We start from the raw sequence: 25,003 nt of genomic DNA, 5'->3' as shown, positions 1-25,003 counted from the left end.
TCGCGATCGGCGTGGCAGTCGCAACGTGTTGTTTCCTATGTGTGAATCGTTCAACGAATCGAACGCGACGCATTGTTCGGGCAATAGCAATTCGGACGTCGTCGGACAGGCTCGTGCATGCTCGGCCGGTGACGATGAGCATCAGTGGCGCGCGCGAGTTACGCGGGCGGCCGGGGGCCGCCATTTTCCTCTAGCAAGGGACAGCAGTCCGGAGCATAGGTAGCGAGAATTTCTGTGCGTTATTAGCGAATCGAGCCGAGAGTAGTGAAACGTGAAACGCGGAAACTCCTCTCGTCTACGTCGGAGATCGTGTGCGATCCGTATTTAACGGTTGTACGAGAACTGTAGTGTGCCCGGTGATCGGTATATATTCGCGTGACTTTGTGCACCGTGCCGACCGCGGTGGTCACCCGGTAGACGGACGCCGTCGCCGCTGCGCGCATTTCTGCCCAATTGCTACGACCAGCTAATAATATATTTTCAAGAGAGACGTAAGAAGACCACGTACAAGAAAAGAGAAACGGGAGAGTAAGGGAGGATATAGCGCGCGAGCGCAAAGAAAGAAAGAGATAAGGAACAAGGTGAAAAGACGAGAGAAAGAGAGAGAGAGAGATAGAGAAAGTGAGAAAGACCGAGGGAGACGGAGAGTGAGAAAGAAAGAGACGGACATCGGAGTCGCGGGGGACGGAAGCAAAGTGCGAATGGTTTCGTGATTGCAGTGAAAATACTCGGCCGCCGATCAGCTCCGGGGCGCTGGGACACCAAGCGAGATATCAAAGGGGAGCGAATCGCCTCCGACAGGTTAGTGCAGCGTACGCGCAATCATGGCTTCTTCCTGCATGCGCGCGCGTCCCCATCCAAGACAGTTGGCGCGCCTTGCGTAGTTCACGTATCGCATATAGGTACACCGACACTCCGTAAGCTTTGAAAACACGCCGGTGTACTGGCATCGGCGTTGTGTGCGTAGATGTGGTCGAGAATTTCGCGTTTCTCCACCTCGTGCGTGCGTGCGTGCGTGCGTGCGTGCGCGCGCCCCGCGCCGTGCATTTTCTTTGTGCCGCATCGAGAGATGCGTGTGCTTCACTCTTTTCACGCCGCTTCTTAACCGTCTTCTCTCTCTCTCCTCCCTCCCCCCTCATCACCCTCTCCCGTCTCTATCCCCCCCTCCCTCCCCAATACTGATATTCCGCCTCTTTAATCTTCCGTCAAGTTCTTATCTCCTCTATTATCTACTCTATTAGGATTATACTAGAGATTTATTTCCTTCCCGGTATCACCGAGTAGTTTTATACGCGCGGGCCGGTCGGCGGCGAACTCGTTGTACGTTTCTCATTCAAAAACTTATCGTACCCACAATTATTTTCGTACGAGAACTTTCATCTCTGGAAGTCATCTCGGAGATATATCATTACCAACCGTTAGTGTCGGTACGGTAGATCTGGGACACCTTGTACACGTGTCAGAGTCGAGACCGACCCCCACACTCCGTTTTCATTAAACAAACGTAGATTCGTCGATAATGAACTTTCTTTGATTCCGCGACGGTAGCGGTAGCTCGAGTAAGAAGTCGGAAGGCTCACGTGAAACCGTGAAATTAAATTGCAACTTTCAGTTCTGCCCAGTAAAAAGAAAGGAAAGAAAAAAAACCGAGTTCGGTTTTGAGTGCAACACGCCAGACACATACACACTTATACGCATTCAGTGTATCCCGTGATCAATTTCAAATATTAATATCTAAGGCTTTGCTCTGATATTCATTGCTAATACTAAAAATTTATAGTCCACGTCACTATCGATTTTCAGTAACGAATATTGGAATGCACGAGCTACACATGTGTATTTGTATGTACGTCAAACGATTCATAATTGTTATTGAATTTCTAGTAAAACTTCCTACAGTTCATACGTTCATTTTCTTTATTTTAGCGTTATAAAAATAAAAAAAACCAAGTTAAGAAAAAGAAATTTACAATTTTCGTACTTAGATAATTATGGTAGTTATGGAATTGGATGTAAAGTTATTTAAATTACACTTTACATTATCTTTTGCCTAAATTTATATATATATATATATATATATAAAATAGATTTAATAGATAAAATCTTACTTGTATTCAGGATATTAAATTTATACATTCACAAAAATCATAAAATTACACAAAATTTGTTAAAGTTAAACGATAAATTAATAGGAATTAAATATGTGTATTATTTTTTTTAATTGTTAGAATTGAATGACGTATTATAAAGTTGTGCATAATAATAATGTTCATACGCACTTGATTATTATACGGTACAACTTCTTGCAAAAAAAAAAAAAAAAAAAATTACAAGAAATCCAAGTATATCGTATTGAGGAATACAGGTCACAGCAACGCTGAATAAGCAACCGACCGACCAGCGGTCGTGTCGCCGCTTGCTCTCAACAAGTAAGCATTCAGCAAATTACGTAAGGCCAGAAATGAGAGCTCATTTAAATGCCGGCTCACTGACGATAACGAATAATATATCGCTCTCGGTATTTTTTGCGGGAAAAACACTTGGTTTTTTTATTTATTTATTTATTTACTTTTTTTTTAATCGAGAAGTTTGACCGTGAATTGAAAATAAAAAATTGATTCGTATTTCGAAGCTGTAAAATAATTCCACTATCGAGATGATAATGATAAGAATAATAATTAGCTTGTGTTACGAAAATATAAACGGACAATAATATTGGAATAGCTATTAATATTAATGTAATATAAATTTTGTATAATACGTTTAATAATGACAAAAACTTGAGGTACATTATGGGGCATAAAAATTTAATACCACGATGTAGATACATGTATTTACAAAATCTGTAGAAGCAGAAGGTACATATAGGGTGATATATTCAACAGAACTGTGATTGCCAGCTTCAAAAGAGCTAAAAAAATTCTGCAAATAACTTAATTAATTTTTTTTTATATATGTATTTAAATATTCCTCGATATGCTTTTTATTAATGCTATATTTAGATTTTTGATTCTACGATAAATTAAAAAAGAAAAAAAGAATTTAGTTTAGAATTAAGATTTTTTTTTTTTAAAGGAGAGAATTGTAAAATAATAAATTATACGTGATAGCGTTATGTGACGTGTGCATCGCGTCGTATCGTTTTACGCGGCACTTTGTGCATGTGTATGTGCATTCACGCATCCACGGATCTTTCGTAAACGTCGAGTTTATTAGAAACAACTACGACATCTGCGGAGAGCAGATATTATCGTTGCGAATTGCGAATTAACTTTGGAACGTGATATCACGTTCACAAGCAGGCATTGTTCTTTCAATGACCGCCGAAATATTACCTTTCTCTTTCTCCGACATCTCGTTAACTTAGTCATACTTTACTTTATCTGACACGAATGCCTCGCGTTCTTTTATATTCACATTTCAAAACTTCTCGACGTATCTGTTTTATCGTTGAAATGTCTAATCAGTTAGATACACAAATATTTATATAAAGAAATAAAAAAGAAAGAAAGAAAAAAAATGAAATTAATATTTCCCGATCAGAAGCACTTTAGGAAATGGAATAAATTCGAGACGGTTAGGATTGAATTCGGTCGGTCTTGCTTTGATTCTCGGGCCGCAGGAGATATTTTAAAACTGTTAAAAACGACTTGAAAAGACAATTATCCGAAAAGAACGAACGAAAGTTTCGAACGGCACGCTGAAATCGCGGGTGAGAAAAATTTTACAGCAATTAGGGTGCTTCAGGTAAACATTGGGTGTTTTCATTTTCCCGCAACTTAATGACCACTTTGGGCGATGCACTAAAATAGGCATTAAAATTGTTAATTATAATTAATATTTTGTTGAGAGTTAATTAACTTTTAAAGTTTTAAAGAGATTAGCTTTGTAGGTTACTTGACAGACATTCTTTAGCGTTATCTACTTCTTTTTTTTTTTTTTTTTATCGTGCTAAGCCAGGTTTTTCTTTTAACAACTGTGGAAAGAGACGGAAATTGTTCTCACTTAAAATCCTATAACTAGTATCAAGAACTTTAAACCAAGTGCATGTATATACATCGTGACATTAGCCTGGAAAAAAAAAAAAAAAAAAAAAAAAAAGTTATCTGGGCGGGGGAACTTAATTGAGATAAATAATTAGTAAATATTGCACTCTTTTTTTATATTTTATTTTTATTTAGTTAAATAGTTTAAATGGTGGAAACAGAGTTTATATTTTTAAATAGTGCTGCTACCAACTCTACGTGTCTCAATCGATATTTTAATCGACAATATTATTGGCAATAAATATTAATACTGGTATTTAGAAATTCTTTGATATATTTTCAAGATCGTTGAAACACGTGTATTTGTTTTGTTCTTTTTTTTATAAGAATCAGATAAGATCATTTGCAAGTATAAACCGGATAACATTTATGAATTTACACATTAATGAGAATCTTTACCAGCGAATTTAATTTACAATACATATTCTACTACCCACTATACATAAAAAAAAAAAAATTTATTCGACCAACAACGAACCTCTTTCGACACTCGAACCCGTTATAACACATTACGCAAGTAAAATTCGCAAATCTCCGACAGTCCGGGTACATTATTTAATGTAAGATTCCGAGATGATTGACCATGTGACACAAGATTCTTAGTTCTCTTCATCCTCCCCGTTTCATCTTATTTTTTTCTTTTCTTTTCTTTCTTTTTCTTCCTTCTTTTTTTTTTTTTTTTTTTGGCAACGACAAACGGCTCGTTGATTCACATTCTCCGGATTTCATTCTCCCTATTCTCCGTTATTTTTCGCCGAGCAATTACGACGCACGAGGTCGAATCGGAAGGGAGAGTGATGAAGGAGCGAGCGGGTGGGGAAGGGGAGGAGGAGCGGGCGGCCGAGAGGCGAGAATCAAGAGTAGGAACGACGCCGTGTGCCGCGGGGCGGGCGGGAGGAAAAAATGTCCTCGTCTCGCGAGTGAGAGCGCATGAGAGGAGTTCTCGGGGTGGAGGAACCAAACCGCGCCACACCGCGGCGGTTATTATCGATCTTGGGGCATCGTTACACTTCGCGTCCGGCCGTGCGCTTACGGGATCCGTACAAGTGTGATGGCGACGGTAGTCGCCGGTACGATGAGAGAGACATAATCGCCATCGCCACCATCACCATTACCATCGCCGCCACCATCGCCATCACCTCGCCGGTTACATCGATTGTCCTCGACGAGTAATACGTTGCCGCGTAATATGATTCTTCGATGTAATAACAGCACGTACATACGTCCAACCCGACCCATATATCAGGGCAACGTAAATTCATTGTTTACTAAAATTCCACCCGATGAAGTAACTCATATTTATGTATTAATACGCGCGTAGGGTGTCGCAATTGGTCGCGGGCGCTCGTGTAAGGTTTATTCTTTTTTTTCTTTTAAACCACTTGACCGGTTGTCCCAAGCGGAAGAAATATTAATGAAGGATGAAAGCGTTATCTCGCATTGATAACGATGACTACGGCGTTCTTTAAAAGATGAGGCTTCAAAGTCACTAAACGATAATTAGCTATTTGACACATTTGGCATATTTTGCTCCTTAAATATCTAGCGTTGGAAACTAGCAGATTGAGAGAGAGAGAGAGAGAGAGAGAGAGAGAGAGAGAGAGAGAGAGAGAAAGAAATAAAAAAAAAGTTTTCGTAGCTCTTTGGTAAAACGGAAGTGCGAGCGATTGACAAAAGTTGAGATGACGAAACGGAGGTGGAAAGCGAAGGTGGATGAAAAAGAAGAGGAGAAACTTAGGACCACGTCGTAACGTGTAGTACAATAGTATTGAAATAGTTAGGTCGGGTCAGTTTGCTAACTTACGTAAAAGACTAACCGTGGATAACTATCTTGGTAAAAGAGAGGAGTAAGAGAACAGGGAAGACGTTCCAAGACATAGAAAGAGAAAGAATAGCGAGAGTTGAGGGGAGAAAAAAGAAGAAAAAAAAAGAGGAAAGGATATGGCGCCGAAACAAGTCAGCTAGATACCAAGGAAGAGGTGGAAGCACTTGTTATAACGTTCGAGCGTTTCTCCCAGCGCTTCTTCCGCCCTGTCGATATCCTTTTTTCTTCCTTTTTTTTTCTCTCCTCGTGTAGTCTCTCAATTCGACGGACTATTCTACCACTGGTTTCCTCACGTGATTGTATTCGCGGTCGATTGTATTTGTATATTCAGTATGTTGCGTCGCATTGTGTACACGCTGTTCAATTGAGAGTTGTATTTTAAACGTCCGTAAATTATAGCGGCCGAATATTCAGAGCTTCCGCTTTAGTTCCGTTTCGTAAAATGTTTCCCGTGAGGAACGGGGCTGGGAACGGCAGAACGATACGTTTTATCGTGTGGATTATTTGTAGTTTTTTTTTTTTATTTTTTTTTATTCTTGTGTATAATTTTTAGATAACTGTTGAAACTTTATGGTTGAAACATTGAGATTTTAATTATTATTTTTAATCTTTATAATAATCGGAGTAAATCAAAAGTTACTGGCGCGATCGGCATGCTTTCTTGTGTTCTTACTTCGTCGTATTAATTTATCATAAAACTTATTTTTTTTTTTTTTTTATTAATTTATTTTAATTGAATTAATTTGTATTTAATTTAATCTTTTTTTCCCCTGTCGTGCACCTCTGGTTCTTCACGGAGGAAGAAAGACAAGATTTCATGTTGTGCATTGTAACAACAGGAGATAGCGTGATGGATTTTCGGCGTGTAAAAGTCACAAAGTTTACGAAATTAGCTTAGGAACGTCGCGTGATTCCGTGCTTCTTCTTTTCGCCTCTAAAATCTGAATAGCCCGTTGGTTGCCGCCGACGCGCCGCGGTGATGCAGTCGATGCGAAGGTGAAGTACACCGAGGATAATGGGAGTAGCGCATCGCCATTGTAAACAGAGACTCGAAGAGGCGAGCGAGCGGCTATCTGGGATTTACTTCGGCGAAAAGGGTGGGGGGGGGGAGCGAAGAGGTAATGCTCGGTGAAGTCGGTGCGGCGGGACGCTGACGAGAACGAGAACGGGAACGGGAACGGGATGAGACGAGTTGTGATGGCGATGGCACGGTGGAGGGACGTGTCGCGTTGAACGGCGGAAGAGGGAGGAGGGGGGGGGGGGGGGGGAAAGGGAAGTTGCCGAGACATCGATCGGGTCTCGCGGCCATTGCTTGCGCTCTTCTCTTACTCTCCCGTTCGTTCCATCTCTCCTGCTTCGCTCTTTCGACGGCGCTGCTACTCTACTAGGAGTCAAGATGCCGTATCTCTCGGCACATTGCGAGACCAGGAGGAAATTCTCCGTGAAACTACTCGGCCCAGTCGCTCGCGCGCTTTACGCACTTGTGCTAACCCGCCGCGGCTATGTGCCTCGTGGATGTGTTTGTTGTATTCATGTACAGGGTGTCTTCGAATTATCAAATGTCGAAAAAGATAAGGGGGAGAATTAGTAAGGGCACTTGTAATCGTATTTGCAAGTTTCTTCGAGCGAAAGAAATTCATTTCACGTCGCTTATAGGGCACCCTCGTATTAATTGACCTTGCACGCTGAAAATATTTTAATTCAACATTTTCACCATTTATTATTTTTTATTTGTTTTTTTTTTTTTTTTTCTTTTTAATAATTATGATTTTTATATAAATGTTTTAATTGCTACGTCTTTATATCGCGCTTTCATTTAGGGCAAGCGGAGTAAAAAGTTATATTTTGTTTGTGCTAATCAAATCCGAGTTATCGCTTTTTATTTATTACTTCACTTTTTAACTAAAGTGGTATTTTTCAATAAAGAATCCATTCTCGATAACAGTTCTGAGATTATATGCGGCTGTTTAAAAAACAAATTTACACAATGTAAGAACTTTCTTAAGAGATTTATAACGCGGGAAAAATTCGTTGATTTCGAGTGCGATAAACGCCGGGGTTATCGGCGACGAGTTATAAACTCTACGTTGGCTCTGTGTTGGCGCGCACGCTTACGTTCGCACACGTGTGTGCGAAACTTCGAAACTTAACAAGGCCGATACACTCGTCGCGAATGAATAGCACGAGCAGCCGGTGCATCTTTGCAAATTAACGGCATTGTTTCTTATTAGTGCGATGACACTTGATTGCAACGTGAAAACGGTTTCTCGCTTTATCTGAAAAGTATCATGGGAGAATGATAAAACGTAACACAATAATTGAAAACTTATTTGCGCGTGGGCCAAGTCGGGTAACGTTTAGAATCTTGCAACAAAAGTAATAAAAATAATTTAGCTAAACGACGTTAGTTACAATAATACAATAATAATTAATATAAATAATAAGCTAACAAAGTGTAGAAATTAATTAACAGGGTATTATTCGATTTTATTACTTTTCTTTGGAATTTTACGTATTAATACAATGTAGATGAATCGATTAGCTCGTAAGAACTTATTGCGGAGTATTGCTTGCGTGTACATACATACATACATCGATCTGCGAGCTCGTTTGCCTGCCGCGATGACGAGGGCAGGGAGAGGGAAGGGGGGAAGGAAAAGAAGAGTTTACGTCTCGCCACGTGCGTCACATATGTGTCGATGCGTGCAAAAGAGCGGTAAGAGAAGTGCAGCTTCAAGGCCGATGAACTGCATTCGCGGAGTTCAACAAATTCACAATGAACTATGTTACATCGTTGCCTAGTCATAATTCACTTACGTCATGTTTTTTCGAAATTCGGGCAGATAACGATATGGCAATATTATATATGTACAGCTACCGCAAGCTTGTAATCACGCAAGTTTATTCGTTTCAGTTAATAACATGCACTTAATTAATTTATTATTTATTTCGATTGCTTTGCATTCATTGTTCTTTATGCTTTATAATTAATTTCTCAGATTGCCATTCTTTCTCATTAAAGAAAAGAAAAGAAAAAATTAATGCGTAACGTTTGCAATACGTGCGTTCAATATCGTGTACCCTCGTCTCACGATATTCTTGTCTACGTTAAAACGCGAGGAACGTGTTTAGCTTGTGACAATCGAAACGTGTATCCCATTCTCTTTTTTTTTTTTTCTTCCCCCCTTTTTTTCCGCGAGATATTATCGAAAGTTGCGTGGACACGGGGAAGAAACGGTAATCCCAAAACACACTATTCACTCCTTTAGACAAACCGGAATGTCGAGGAGAAGCCGCTCGTCGTTCGAGAGGGGAAAGAGGGAAATAAGGCGAGAGGAATAGAGCAGGAATAGGGAGAACGAGGGGGAAGGAGGAGGAGGAGGAAGGGGCGTTAGAGAGAAGCAGCGAAGTTTCGCTTTAGGAGCGGAGAACTTAACTCAGTTAACTTTGCTGCCGCACCAAACTTTCCGCCAACTTTAAGTAGTCGCCTCTCCCTCTCCCTTCGCCTCTCCTCTCTTAGCCGTTTGCTCGGAGACGGAAGGTACGGCGAGCGGAGAGCAACAACCCCTCCACAATCCCTCCTCATGAGGAGGAGAATGGCCGAACTACTACCACCCGCCACCGATACTCCTCAGTCATAATTGGACGACTTCCTTATTCCTGCCTGTTGTTCTTTCTTTCTCTTCTCTTTTTTTTTTCTTTCCTTCCTATCAAAGTCGCTTTTACACCAAATATGGAAAATCATAATCTGAAAAACAAAACGGCAGGAAATAAAATTTAATCACTATGGTATTAGCTTTTATAACGTACTCTTAGTGCTTTTAAAGTATGCTTGATAACAAATTTGGAAGTATTTTTTTTTTAATTATATGTATATTGTATTCTATATAATATTTCATTATTTATGAGGGAATTATTTAATGGTAACTCTACAGGTTTCTTTTTCTTATCTTTTATCTCCTTTTCTCGCTTTTTGTTCTGGCTTTTTTTTTTGCTCAACACGGTAAATGTAACTCTATAATTTATGACATCAAATATTAAATTAAACAATTTGTATTTTAATAACAGTTTATTTTTAAAAAATTCTAAATTTTAAGTCTATAACAAGTTAATTAGGAAAATTTGGTGATTTTTATCACGAAATCTTAAAACTCTTAGAATTTTTAAAATCAATCCTACAAGTCCAAGTATTTATGAATACACAGATAAATACAAGTAGAAAGATTAGGAAATCTCAAGTATTCCATATATTATTATATCTTAATCGCCGAAGAAAGCTTTAATTGTTATCGAAAAGCAAAGACGTTCAAATTTTACGTGTCGGTAACAAAAACCTAGCCACTTTTCTCTTTCTTCCATCTCTCTCGGTTTCTCTCTCTATCTCCTTCTCTCTCGGTGAGAACAACAAGTTTTAAAACAAACTTTACTTTATCGTGGCTGGCGATTGTAGGGAGCGGAGAAGGGAGAATCCGGCAGGACGGAGCTTTCGCCCTCCGCAACCCCTCTCTTCCATACTATCCAAGAGTTCTTTGCCAAGTAAAGTTGCTCTCAGGTTAGACAATAATTGGATAACTTCGCCCTCATAGTGCCCCGTCCCGTTCGTAACTCCACTCACTCCCCTCTATTCCCACCACCACCTTTGTGCTTCATATCCTTCCTCGTCCTAAGCACTAATCTGTCCGTCTTTGTCCCTCTGAATTGAAAGGCTCTGTTGCATGCCAGGATTAAGCTGAAGAGTCGAATTTAACCACTCGGTCAAGACGTCCCCTTTAAGAGAGGGTATATCGTTTGTTCTTTACTTGGTAAATGAAATTGTACAAGGACATGTAACTAGAAAATATGTAGTATTCGTTCAGCAGTAGAATGGAAACGGAAAGTTCAAGTTTTCAAAATGTTCATTACAGTAACGTGAAATTAATTAATTGCACATTGTCGCATCTTTGTTTCTCACTGTTAATATAGAGACATGTATTCAAAAGATGAATTTGTGTTCTACCTATTGAATACAAATTTATATACAGGTGGATAAAAATAAATTAGTCACGCTGCGAAAAATACCCTGATAAAATCCGAATGTATTACGCCTGATATACACCACCAGATGTTGAACAAGGGCTTAATCTCGCTCGCTCGATTTCGCCTACCTCCTCTTGCTTTCGATGATACGAGCTTACGTTTTCGCTGAGTTGGCACAACATGTGCCCAAGTCAAAATGCTTGCCTCTGCAGAGTACGACATAGCGGATAGCGTTAGTGTCGCGTCCTCGCCGCTCGCTTTCGCTGAGGCCAGCAACGATCTCGTTTTCCGTAGCCTTTCTTACTACCTTCCTTCCTTCCTTCCTTCCTTCCTTCCTTCTTTCTTTCTTTTCTTGCGCGGATTACATTTGTCATTGTAATTGCGTGCGCCACTGTACGCCGGTAATATGTGCACGCAGATATGTTATATAAGATAGCCTGAGATTCGACGGGTGTACCTTGTTAGTGTTTCTACAAATATGAAATACGAATAAGAAAAAAAAAAGCATGTTATTAAAATATATTGATTGGCATAAAAATGAGAAGAACGCGAAGTAGAAAGTTGAAATAAAAACATTGAATATAAGGTTGTTAATTAGATTACTTGTAACAAATCTGCGAATTGTAAATAGTTTCAATAGTAATATAATACATAATAAGGTGACACAGTTGAAAATTAGAACCTTAGCTAAGCCGAAGTAAAGTTAAGCTGTAGGTAAATCCAATTAAATTTAAAATCGGAATTGAAAACTAAAGTTTACGTCAGCTCAACAACAAGCTCGGAAACAAAAGAGACTAATAAGTTAATTTTTTTCTGACTTAAGGGAACAAGACTTTACAGGGTATAAAATTAATAGTAACGTTACGATGTTGAAGTTGACGAAGTTAAAGTTAATAAAGCTGTGGCTGAGGTTAAAGCGAAAGTTAATAGATCCGGAGATATGATAGGTAAAGCTAATAAATCTGAAGGTCATTCCTCGATGCTTCTCGTGAAAATGACATTCTGGCAATTATAGCGTCTCTGGTCATCCCCGTTCGTGCGAGGGCGCCACATATTGGCATCACCATTGCTTTCTTGATTCCATTTCACCGTGTAGATCACATTGTAGATAATTGCCATATTCTTCTTCACTCTGCTTCTCCCTCTGGTGTTGTCCAGGATTCTTTTTACGTTGCATCACTTTGATACGACACATGCGGATTGTCGCATATTTAAAATATGTTTAATGAATTGCGATTTTAATGGAATTCTGAAAATGGAAAAAACTGAAATTAGTCTCACAGAAGTACTCGGTGCCTTGCTCGATGACGGACTAGAAGTCAAACATGTCCCATCCGGATTTGTTCACCTCGACTGTTAATCCTGACGTCGCTCCAAAGCTATCAGTTTGACGTTTTATCAATTTTATCACACTTTTATCAATTGACAGTTCTAAGTGTGTGTTCCACATGAAAGATTGTACTCTAAATTTCGACGGTCAGTAATAGATACGCTGTCAAATTAATACAATCATTAAATGGATATTAGATAATGTAATTGAAATTACAAGTTAATTGTTGGCTATGGTAGTTTTTGGTCTAATATTAAAGTACATTGCCAGAATGAGAGTAAGTGAAGGAGAAATGGAAGAATTCTATCAAATTCAATCATACATTGAATCAATTGGTTTTATTATACACGATTTACACTTTGACGCGCTACCTGCAGGATTGATCGAATTGGTAGATTTGTTTTTTACAACCGAACCGGCTGGAACTAGTTTAGGGCCTATCTCGTTATCTCCTTCACATTCGGAGAGGCAAGACAAATTCTATGTACTAGTGCAGTCAGTTCAGTTATAAAAAACAGGACCTAGGTTGAAAGTGCACAGCAAAAGTACTTATATATTGTTACAATTACATGTATATTAACGAAAGTGAAACAACGTTGATACATTTCGCGTTGTATGCAAAAATATTAACATCGACAAAAACGTAACTTGTGCGACAATAATTAGTTTTCATTCATTGCGGTGATAACACTCGGCGACATGGCTGATACACGTGGCCGTTACAACTGAAAAACGGCACTTTTCCTCGCTTTTATGCACTTGTTTCATCGAAATATACATATTTCAGCAGTGTCAACGTGAAAAAAAAAATATAATAAAATAAAGAATCAAATAATATCGAACGAAACGCGTGAGCGACACTCGGTTTTTCCATCGTCTGTGCCGTGACTGTCACTGCTAACACTGCCGTCAATGCCACCAGGTCGTCGTTGTCGTTGCATCGTCGCCGTCGCCGTCGCCGTCGCCGTCCCGCCGCCGAAAACGGGTTGGAAACGGATCCACTTGCCCCGCGCGCGTGCTTGCCCGCTCATTCACTTCGCCCGCTCACTAACTCGAAGAAGGCGCCCTTGCTATTAACTCTGCCAAAAACATCGGCTCGAGCGCCTCGAGCGAACGAGCGAACGAGCGAGCGAGCGAGCGCCGCTGTGCCGTGCCGTGTTGCATCGCATCGCATCGCATCGCCATCGCGTCGTATCGCATCGCATCGCATCGCATCGTATCGCGTCGCGTCTGCGAGCGCCTCCTTCGCCGCGCGTTGGTGCTTGTGGTGCACGGTGCCGCGGTTTTTTCCGTTTTTCGTCCCATTTCCGCGGACTCGCCTCCCGCGACGGTGGGAACCGCGTACATACCGGCTGTCGTCGCGCTCCTGTCCGAACTCCGAAGTCGATACCGAGGTGGCCGGAGTCCGGATTCCGCGTCGACCAGCCAGCCAGCCAGTCAACGGAACGCGGCTATTAGCACTGCGCAGGTTAAGCCGGCGCGTTTCAAGGTAACCTAAAAAGTCGCGAAGCGGCGGCAGCGGCGGCGGCGGCGGCGACGACGACGACGACGACGACGGCGGCGGCGGCGGTGGCGGCGGTGGCGGTGGCGGCAACGGCAGCGGCGGCGACCGACTCGAGGCAAAAGCGACGCTTTCTTTCTAGCCTCGTGTGTTTGGAAACGTTTTCGGAATGCGCTCGCGAACAAATCGCGCTCGTGTTCGATTAAGTAATCATACAAACGTCGGTGCGAGATCGCGGATATGCGTGGTAATGTTTCGCCGCGTTTCGACAGACGCTATGGCCGAGTCTAATCTATTTCCACGCGAGTGATATTGCCAATGTTACTCTGTACGGTAACAACCAAAGTCTGTTTTCACGTGCGCGAATTTTCCTGTGAGAAAATATTGGTAGTTGCAAGTGTGGCGGGACGCTATTATTTTCTTTATTCCAAATATGAGTCACTTGTAATTGTTGTACGCCAAGTACGTACTAATGTAATTAAGATCTGTTTGTCTACAAAAGAGGATACAGAGATGCATAAATGTCACTTGTAATATAATAGACAAATTTTGTGAACCTGTGATATATTATACATTGTGCCTTATAGTATTGCGGTATATAGAGAAAAATAAAATACATGTCTGCGTGATATATACTTTTTATTAAAGTTAAACTTGATATAATAATTTATAGAGCACTTAGAGTTTACCCAGACTAACTTGTATAAATGTATAAGCATATATGCATAAAGAGCTTTATATCTAGCATCCATTGATGCTCGAGCACCTATGCCAATTTGCCTAGATAAATTCTTATAATTAATTAAAATACACAATTATTATTATTATCATTATTATTCATATGTGAAGCTAGTAACAATCAGTGTAGTGATATAACTTGTACCTACTTAAAATTTTCAAGTTTCAAGTTTATTCATAGATTTATAGACAAAAGCTTTAGCGAAGCAAACAGTTTACTTGATTTTATTATTTGATCTTATTACTTGATCTTAGGTCTATGAATTAGAAAATTTAATTGCAATTAACTTAAAATTTTATATATCATACATAATTTTGCTAATAAAAATGTTAGTTTAGTGTTTATTCATTTTTACAGTTTTCCTTCCACTAATGGTTTGTTTCTTTGAAATTTCAGGAGACGGTATTTCCCAAGCCGTGATGCATTGGAGATTTGACGGTTTTTGCCCGAAGACCGATCGGAAGTTAGTGTTGAAAAAGCAGTTTGTGTGACAAAGCCTAAAAAGACAACGAGAGTGCTAAAACGTACTAGTTGGACTAGAAGAGACACCTCCACTGCGAGTGTCTTGACAAAATAGATTCTGTCGTCTTTTACCGTTTGTTAGAGTAGGGGAGGAGAAGCGGTAATTTTTCTTTGTAGTGACACTGAGAGCGCACAGTGAAAATAATAAAAATAGGGGGGGCGGTCTGCTGACCGATGGACAAACGGAAGATGATGCCCAAACGCCCTCGTATGGAGAATCTGAGAGGTCCGATTGCCAACGGACCGATCCAAACGCGGCCACTGGTTGCACTTCTCGATGGACGTGACTGTTCTATCGAAATGCCCATTCTCAAAGACGTCGCAACTGTTGCCTTTTGCGATGCACAGTCCACTTCAGAAATACACGAAAAGGTAATTTGAATGTACACATCGTAATAGGAACAAAACGACATCATTGGATAAGTATGTTGAAAATAGTTTTGTAGTAAAGAACTCGAAAATATTAGAATTGGAAAGTAGTTTATAATATCTTAGAATGTAACACATTTTATAAATATCAAATTAATACAATCAGAAAGCAAAATATTTAAGTATTCTGTATTTCTGATTAAGTATTCTCTTTAAAATATCGAGTTTGAGGTATTCAAATGTAAAAGAGGTCAAAATGTAAATGATTCTTGTTAACGTAACGAGTGATATTAGTTAAATATATTTTCTCTTGTTAAAGTTAAACTTTTATGTCTGAAACATCTATTATATTTTGAAATATATAACTTTGCTTTTTAAACACTTGTTGATTTAACAAATAATGTAGTCATATAACTACTTTTAAAATTAGATAAAAAGAAATTATGTATTGTTTGTTAATTACATCAAACTTTCCTTGTACTTTTCTTTCTCCTTTTGTCTAATTATAATTTTTTTTAAATGCTTAATTATTTTAATTTGAAATAAGTTACACAATAAATTAATTTCTGTTCTAGGTTTAAGCATAATTTTAAACAGCTAAAGCTTATTAATTTTATTTATATCTGATACTTAATTTTTTAATATTTGATTATGTTTTTATATTTTACATACAATAGCGTATTTGATACGTAATATTTTATTCGAGATTTATTTTATATTGTAAAAATAAATATAAATATTGTATTCGGAAATAAATATAATATAATGCACTCACAGGTATTAAACGAGGCAGTGGGTGCGTTGATGTGGCACACGATAATTCTAACGAAAGAGGATTTGGAAAAATTTAAAACACTTCGAATCATTGTCCGAATTGGTTCCGGGGTTGACAACATTGACGTCAAGGCAGCTGGTGAGCTTGGCATTGCAGTGTGTAACGTGCCTGGCTATGGGGTTGAAGAAGTGGCTGACACTACCCTTTGTCTTATATTAAATCTTTATCGGCGCACTTATTGGCTTGCCAATATGGTGCGCGAGGGCAAAAAGTTCACAGGACCAGAACAGGTAAATTTTTTAATTTCTCGGTAAAACAAATATGTATTAGAAATATTAGGTGTTTATTATTGAATTATAGGCGTATATTATTGAATTCTCAATTATATTTATTTAAAATATGTGTGTGTGTGTAAATATATTTTGTTTTTTTTTATTAAAATTATTGGTAAGAAATATATTAATATTACTTAAAATAGTTTGATGATTCTTTGACATGACATTTTCATGCATTTTGTTTGGTGTTTTAGGTAAGAGAAGCAGCGACTGGTTGTGCAAGGATACGGGGCGATACATTAGGTATCGTCGGTCTCGGTAGGATTGGTTCGGCAGTTGCGCTGCGAGCCAAAGCTTTTGGCTTCACCGTCATCTTCTATGATCCTTATTTACCAGATGGTATCGAGAAATCACTAGGTCTCACCAGGGTTTACACATTACAGGTTCGTGACTTTATTCATTACGAATTTAATAAATTAGTACCAAGTTACTATTTTATTTATATAAAAATGTTAAGAATTTATTCTTAAATGAATGATATACGTAACTATAAAATTGTTACATGAAAAAGATCTCAACTAAATTTTTTAATTCATTATTGATTTACCTTCTAACTAATATTATTTTTTATTGTTTCAGGATTTGCTGTTTCAATCAGATTGTGTATCTCTGCATTGTACCTTGAATGAACACAATCATCATTTAATAAATGAATATACTATTAAACAGGTATATTAAAAATTTTTTTTAATGTATAAAATTTCTGTTATGCATATATATGCACCAATTTTGGTTACGAATAAGATTTGGAATATTGGTAAATAATTTATTTATTTTTATTAATTTGAAGTACATAGACATACTTATTGGAATATATTAAATATAATTTTTTTAAATTTTTTTAATTTTCTTTAAATTTTTTTATACTGAAATTCTATCAAAAAATTACCATATATATAAAGTTTGTTTTATTTAAGTGTATTACGATAAAAAAAGAATTATTATCTTACTTGTGCACTGCAACGTATGATAATCGTGTAATATATTACAACATAAATTGCGTGTGTATTTTAGATGAGACCGGGAGCATTTTTAGTCAATACAGCGCGAGGTGGTTTGGTGGATGACGACGCGCTGGCCGCTGCACTCAAACAGGGTAGAATCCGCGCAGCAGCGTTAGACGTCCATGAAAATGAACCATACAACGTCTTTCAGGGTCAGTCTGCGAATCAGTGTGAGTCTTATCTGTCCCCGCACCTAACCCTGTCTTAATTATCTTTAACCTTCCTAAATTCCTTCCATAATAAAAAAAAAAAAAAGAAAGATAAAACCGACACAGATTTTTTAAATAAAATAAGAAAATACAACAAAGATGTATATTTTATGGTGAAAAGAAACTGTAAAATCTATATTCTGTGTAATATATATAACATAGGATGTCTTTAACCTATCAGAAATTTTCTTAATAGTAGACTTTTTAAAACATTTCAAAACGAAAAATTTAACACATAAACCCATGCATATCTAAAAAAATAAATAAAAATTTTGCGATACAAAAAATTTAATAGAAATTGTTATATAATAAAAAGAAATGATTTCTATTAAATCGTTTGTGTATTTATATATGTATATATATGTAATTTCAGATATAACCGAAATGGTAGTTTGCATACAATATTCTTAATTAATTTACAAAAACTTTATGATTTTAGTAAAAAGAAACTTGTAGGATTGATTAATTTTTCACTGTATTATGTGCATTTTTTTAAAATTATAATTTACTTTAAATATGTATCTGATTTTTTTTTATTAATTTTGTAATATATATTATGTAGGTCCATTAAAAGATGCGCCCAATCTTTTGTGCACTCCACACGCCGCCTTCTACAGCGACGCGAGCTGCACCGAATTACGTGAGATGGCAGCGAGCGAGATACGACGGGCGATCGTCGGACGCATACCCGACTGCCTACGCAACTGTGTGAACAAGGAATACTTCCTTTCCTCGACTGGGTAAGCGCCCTCCCTCAACCAGGCTTTGTTTGCCTGTCTTCGCTGCCTCTCTATTTGAGAATAATAAATAAAGTCTTTTACAATTTGTTGAATGGAAAGAAAAAGACGTAGACGGATATTTTTATATACATACACTTGCGCATACGCGCGCACACTTTCCATAATACACGTACACACATACACCCACCCATCCATGCTACACACACATACACACACACGGTTTTATATCGACTCAATATATTTACATGATGTTTACATTCCTCTCTCTTCTTTTTTCTTTGATTGCAAATCACCGGGGGAAAAGGGATACAGTGTCTGTCACGAAATTGATCAAATTCATGTAAAAATTTGTTTATAAATATGTATCACACATATATTTTAGAAATATGTTATTTGTATCTTTCTAAGATACTATAAGCTTCAATGTACTAAAAATGTATCATTTGTATTTTTTCTGATAACGCGAGCTATAAAAATTTGTTTTTATACATATGCCTGCTCTCTTCTCCCTCCTTCTTATTGTATTAAGGCTCCTGGGCCCTTGCTACAATGCTATTTTGAGTTATGATGTTAGAAAAAAGTGATATTAATATGCACATTACACGCGTGCATATAAGTGCAGATATTTGAATCAGTGGACGAATGTGTGTGTACGAGGGTGTTTGTGGATTAGTGATTGTCGTGAGTGTATGTGTGAGTTCTTGGATATGTGTTTGCGTACGAGCGCACGTACGTATACACCAATGACTGAGTACACTTGAGCGTGTATAGACGTGCGAGCGTACCTGTGTGTCTGTGTGTACTTGTGCGTGTGCATTTTTTAAAAGAGAACAAATCTCGTAAAGCGAGAATTGTTGCTTCTAACGTCATAATCTTCCTGAATCTTAATATAAATAATATTGTACACTTTATGAAGAATTCAAACTTAAATTATATGACATTAGTCTTAAAATTTAACGTATTATATTAGGTTGAGTTGATAACGTCGTAATACCTTGAGATTGAAGAGAGCGAAAATTTTTGTATTTATAATCTAATGTTTTAATTGTCGTTATATTAAATATTATTGTATTTTAGTATAAAATAATTTTGATATAAAAAAAGTGAAATAAATTGTCTTAATTAAAATTAAAATTATTAATATTTCAATTAACTTTGGTTTATTTTTGAATATTTAAATTTTTTAACAGAATAAAAATTAATTATGATAAAGAATTAAGATCAGAAAATAAATTTAGTTTTTTCCAAATATATGTACATTTCATCAACTTTTTATGCACGTATTTAGAAAAATGAGAAAGATTTAAGATAACTTATAGAAATACAGTAAAATATATAGAAATACAATGTGTAAGGAAACTTTTTTTTTCTGCAGAATACATAAAAGTACAAGAGGTGTTTTCTTTCTTTTCAATGGCAATTTTAAAAACTAATGAAAAAAAGAAATACATTTTTGAAATATACAGGAGGATAATTCAAGATGGCGAGTAGTAAGAAGAAGGAGCCAGGAGCCTTAAACAAAACTATAATGGAAAACATTCTTAAAATAGCATTGGATCAATTTCGTGAGTAACACTGTATCTCTGGTAATTTTTGCAGAAACGGCTTTTCGAGCAGATGTTAACTTCTCTTCTCTTCCGAGTGAAAGTCCGAAAGCGATCGTGAAAGTCGAGCGTGACAAAATCTGTCGATGCGTGTGTGTATAGAGTGTAAAGACTAAGCACTTAGACGAGACTTATATAGAAAACGAATGAAAGAAAGAAAGAGAGACAGACAAAGAAAAAGATGATTCCGTTGTTGAGAATCTTGATGACCTGTGTGTGTATTCTCACGTTTCTGTTTCTCTTGTTGGCGAGGAACGATTGCTACCTAGAGCACGCCTAGAACGCCATTTCGAGCGTAATGAAATCACACACAGAGTCACAGAAAAAGAAAAATTGGAAGCTACTCTACACACTACAATAAAAGCTACTCTACTACATAAGTACTGAAAAAAAAAAAATAAAAAAAAAAATAAAAAAAAGTGGCGCGCGAAATTTTAAAGGTCTCGTCCATGATGTTGTTTTTCGCTTTCTCTTTTCTTCAGCAGTTACCCCGAGGGCATCAACGGCGGATACTATGCTGGGTCGCTGCCGGTACAACAGACGGCGCATTCGACGACTCCTCACGATACTGCGCCCCCACCCCCGGTTCCCGGTGCCGGCGGTGGGCACTCCGTCGTCGGCGGCGGTAGCGGTGGTGGCGGAGGTAGCGGCGGCGGGTCCGGTGGTGGCGGGGGCGGCGGGATCGGCGGGCCCAACTCCTCGTCCTCGTCCGCCGTAACGGTGACGGGGGCCGCGGGCGGCGGGGCCGGCGGCGCGGGAGGTACGGGCGGCGGACCCGCAGGGCCGCAGGGCCCCCCTGCCGCGGTCGGCGGCGGCGGACCCCCGTCTGCCGCGGGCGTGGTGGGTACGGCCGCCGCCGGCGGGCCCGGCGGCGGTGGTCCCGCGGCCGGGGCCCCTTCTACCGCCGGACTGCCCGGTTTACCACACAGCATAGTGAGCGAGCCCGACCCCCGGCCGAGCCCGCCCGCCCCGAGCCCCCGTTGACCTTGAATTATATTACCAACCCTCTGATAACGCGAATCCACTTTGCCCTACTTATCGCTTAGCCCCCTTTCCTTTTCCTCCCTTCCATTCTCTCCCCTTTTCTTAACTCCCTGTCCCCCTCAGTTATACACTTGAGCTACGCGACTATCACATCAGCACTACATCACCCCTCATTTTTCTCCTCCCGTATGATTTGATTCAAATCATTTTATCTATTAATTGGAAGTAATTGCTATCGTTACTTCTTAATATATGGAAATATTAAAGATGATGATGGCGAAAAACGGCCGATACGACTGCCCCGCAAAATCTGTCCGCTCCGCTGCTTCCGAGAAATTTTAGAGGGAGTTTGTGCTTGAAAGAGAACGAGAAAGATTGATGTATAAAGAAGGAGAGTGAAGGTGAATGGAAGAAATGCTTAATTAGATTGAATACACATTACTTGTTACAACGTGCGCGCTTTAGTGAATACTAAAGACTTTTACACAACACTCATAATATAATGGTACATTGATCGGATCTGCGTAAAGGGATAAATACAAATGTAGGAAATTTATGCGTAAGTCGTTACATTTATACACAAATTGGCATAAATTGAAGTGATGTAGTCGCTTAGATACTAAACGTAGCGCATAATTTCGTTAAATTGAACAAGAAAGATGTACTTGGCATAAATTATCCTATCGTTTCATGAAATTAACATAATATGGAAGTGATTTAATTTCTTATTGAACTTGAAATATTTTATGATATACACATATGTATATATCTTACATCTACATCTTCATTTTTAAAGATTAATTAATTAATAGGTATTTACAATTTTATCTTTTACAAGATTGTATTTTTGGTACACTCAATTTATTAATATGCTCATTTATTAAAATAATGCAACGGAAAATGTAGAAAATGTTTTTCTGTATTGCCAATGAAAACTTTTATATTACATTTTTAGTTAAATAATGTGTAATGGGCTTTATTTTACATTAGCGTGCAAGTGCATTCAATCAAATTGACACGTAAGAAAGTAAGAACGTGTGTGCGTGTATGTGAGTGTGTGTGTGCGCGCGCGTGTGTGTGTATGTCCGCGTGCCCATGGGGGTAAAGAGTAGATGAGAATGAATGGGTTGTACGAGTTAGTGGGTGTATGTGCGTCGCGAATATGCGAGCGCACATACGTGCGTGCATTTGTATGCGTGGATGAAAATCTGTGGAAGTGATTAAATGTTTGTGAATGTTACGTGCTCGTGCGCGTATGTGTGTGTGAAAGAGAGAGAAAGAGAGAGAGAATAGCGCACGCGAGAGAGAGAAAGAGAGAGAGAGAGAGATAAGGGAAAAAAAAATACTAAGTAGAAAAGGGAGAAAGGAGATGGAAAATTGTGTACTTGTGCATGTGCGTGATTTTGCGTTCGCATTTTTTGTATTTGTAGAGTCGCACGGGTAAGAGAGTGCATTTTCATGTAATTTGATGTAATTTTTGCGACCAAACCAAATACAGTTGGACAGAGTATAATGATGACAATGGACAATGAAAACAGTCGGTCTCTCTCGCGATCTTCCGATTCCAATAATTTTATATGACATTTGTTTGATTTAGGCGCGCTCTCTTTTGCACTCTCTCCTTACGGGAAAATATCTAAACTGATAGTAAATAAATAATTACTTGATAAAATATATTATTAATAAAATAGAAAGGAGAAGAGATGTATTAAGGTTTACTGCAAATGTATTCGGTACAATAATGATAACAATGTAAATGTATTAGGTTGATTACGATAAAGAGAAATAAATTGTTCGTTTTTTTCTGTACAATATTTATAAATCAATAGTAATTATTTTTTATTATCAATTTTCATAAAATACTTTTGTTTTATTTTAACAAGTAAACAATTTTATACAGTACAGTTCTAATGTCACCAAAAAGATTTTTTTTTTTTTTTAAGTAAAAAAAAATAAAGAAAAAAGTTTAAAAAATTCTGTCGAAGAAATAAAAGAAATGAACGAACTCTCATCAATCTAATACATCCGCTATTATAAAAGTAAGTAATTGGTGTTTGTATAAAATCATTGATGATGATTCTATAGAGTCAATAGTACTTGTATTATAAGCATAATGAAAAATTTAAAGTATACTTATTGGTGCTTAGCAATCAATGTTTAATTTTATTATTTGATTAGTACATAATTTTCAAATACTCATTGATAACCATTTAAAAACTCAGATTATTAGCGAAAATGTTTAATTGTTACATAGATATTCATGATTTTGACAAATTACAAATAATTATGTAAAAAAGCGCAAATTTCTTTATTAAGCAGATAAATTACGGAGATATATATTTGAAATTTTTATCAGATATTATTACAAAGTCCATGAATTTGCCACAAAATAACTTTACACTTCTTAATATACAGTAAAGAAAAAAAGTCTGCAGGTAATAAAGATAATATGTATCAGATTGATTAAGACTTAAATTTTTTTTCCTGTTTTGCCTTTTATCTTTTTTTTTTGTCTAACAAAGAAGAGACACAAAATGAAACAAGTTTTTGGTCAGCCTAATATATACGATTACATATTGTGTGTATGTGTGTGTGGGTGTGCGCGTGTGCACACACACATGTTTAATTCGAGTTATTATTTCAATTAACTAATAATAGATATAATTTAGAGGTATAAAAGGGAAGATGGTGCAAAAAAAGCGCGATTGAAACGAACAAATTAAGAAAAGGGAAAAGAAAAAAGAAAAAAAAATACAATTTAATGAAATTGGAAGTTTTAATACACAAATGATTTTTATGATCACAACTCTAAGAACTAATAATATTCACAGCAATTTGTAATTAAAATTATATAGGAAATTAAAAAAAAAAAAAAAAACAAATTTAGTGCGAATGTTAAGCAAATTAAGCAATTCTTCCTCTTTGTAACATCGAAAGAAATTTATTATTCACGACTGTTGGGACAAAAAACAAAACAAAGTATTGTACACGATATTATGTTTAGCCTACTTATCGTGTAGATTTGATTATTATAGATGATATATGTTAATTACATAAAAATATAGTAACTTTTTTTCCAGTTTCTAATTTCTTAAGTATTGATGAGCAATTCACTGAATTCCATAATTAATTAATCTCTTAAAATCTGATGATTTATAAAGAAGTTATCACAGTGTCCTAATTCTTTTAGAGTCGGTTCTTTTAACATTTTATGTTTCTTTTGATTTGTAGATCGCGATGCGTCTTATAATAATATTCCTATCTTTATGTTTATTTCGAATAATTGTATTATATTGAATATTTTACATTTCAATATACTTGCTTAATGAATAAAAAAAGAAAAGAAAAGAAAGAATTTTTCTTCTTACTCTGATTATTTACCCTAATTTCGAAAGTTTAAAAGTAATAATTATTAAACGGCGCATTTTTACAAAATTGTACATTAGTTTGTCACACTGTATTTGGGTTCGCAATTTTGTTTCCATTTCTATTTTCAAAAAAAGAATCGTAACAACCAATAAATCTCTGTGTAATAATCAATGGTTTTGGAATTAAATTAAAAAAAAATTTTTTTTTTTTTTTACTAAGGTAGAAAATATGGTTTATTTCGTAAGATACATTTTTACTTAAATATTGCGAAAATGCTACATGAATACAGAAGATAGTCAAGGCATTACAACAACTTATGTATGTGTAATTATAATAAATATCCAAGTAATATTAATATCCAGTAATATTAATTAAATATAAATGACAAACTTTAAAAGAATTAGTATAAAATAAAAAATAAAAAGATCTTTGTGCATATTATTAAATAAAAATGAACCTTAGATAAGATATATGGAAGAATTTTACTAAAGCGATGAATTAAAATGTTATTGTTCATGTAATAATTACTTTGAAAAATTGAGAAGTGAAACTTTTTACAGCTCTTACCTTTTTTACATTTTTATTTAACTAATTTATTGATTTGTATGCCTTGATCTTCTAAACTGATGTAGTAT

General features: G+C 37.0%; 1 protein-coding gene across 1 annotated transcript; it reads left to right on the top strand.

The window, feature by feature from the left end:
- Positions 1-124: 124 nt before the first annotated feature.
- Positions 125-23,881, top strand: Ctbp (C-terminal binding protein). Its single transcript, XM_070661281.1, is given in 11 exon segments — positions 125-801; positions 14,854-15,351; positions 16,126-16,413; positions 16,653-16,841; positions 17,038-17,127; positions 17,473-17,614; positions 18,234-18,411; positions 20,498-20,807; positions 20,809-20,835; positions 20,837-20,911; positions 20,914-23,881. Coding segments are annotated over 10 exon segments (1,533 nt in total). The 5' UTR covers positions 125-801; positions 14,854-15,153; the 3' UTR covers positions 20,950-23,881.
- Positions 23,882-25,003: the final 1,122 nt, after the last annotated feature.

This window comes from Cardiocondyla obscurior, linkage group LG09, assembly GCF_019399895.1.
Source record: "Cardiocondyla obscurior isolate alpha-2009 linkage group LG09, Cobs3.1, whole genome shotgun sequence".
Classification (NCBI taxonomy): Eukaryota; Metazoa; Arthropoda; class Insecta; order Hymenoptera; family Formicidae; genus Cardiocondyla; species Cardiocondyla obscurior.
This window is presented reverse-complemented; position numbering and strand designations above follow the sequence as displayed.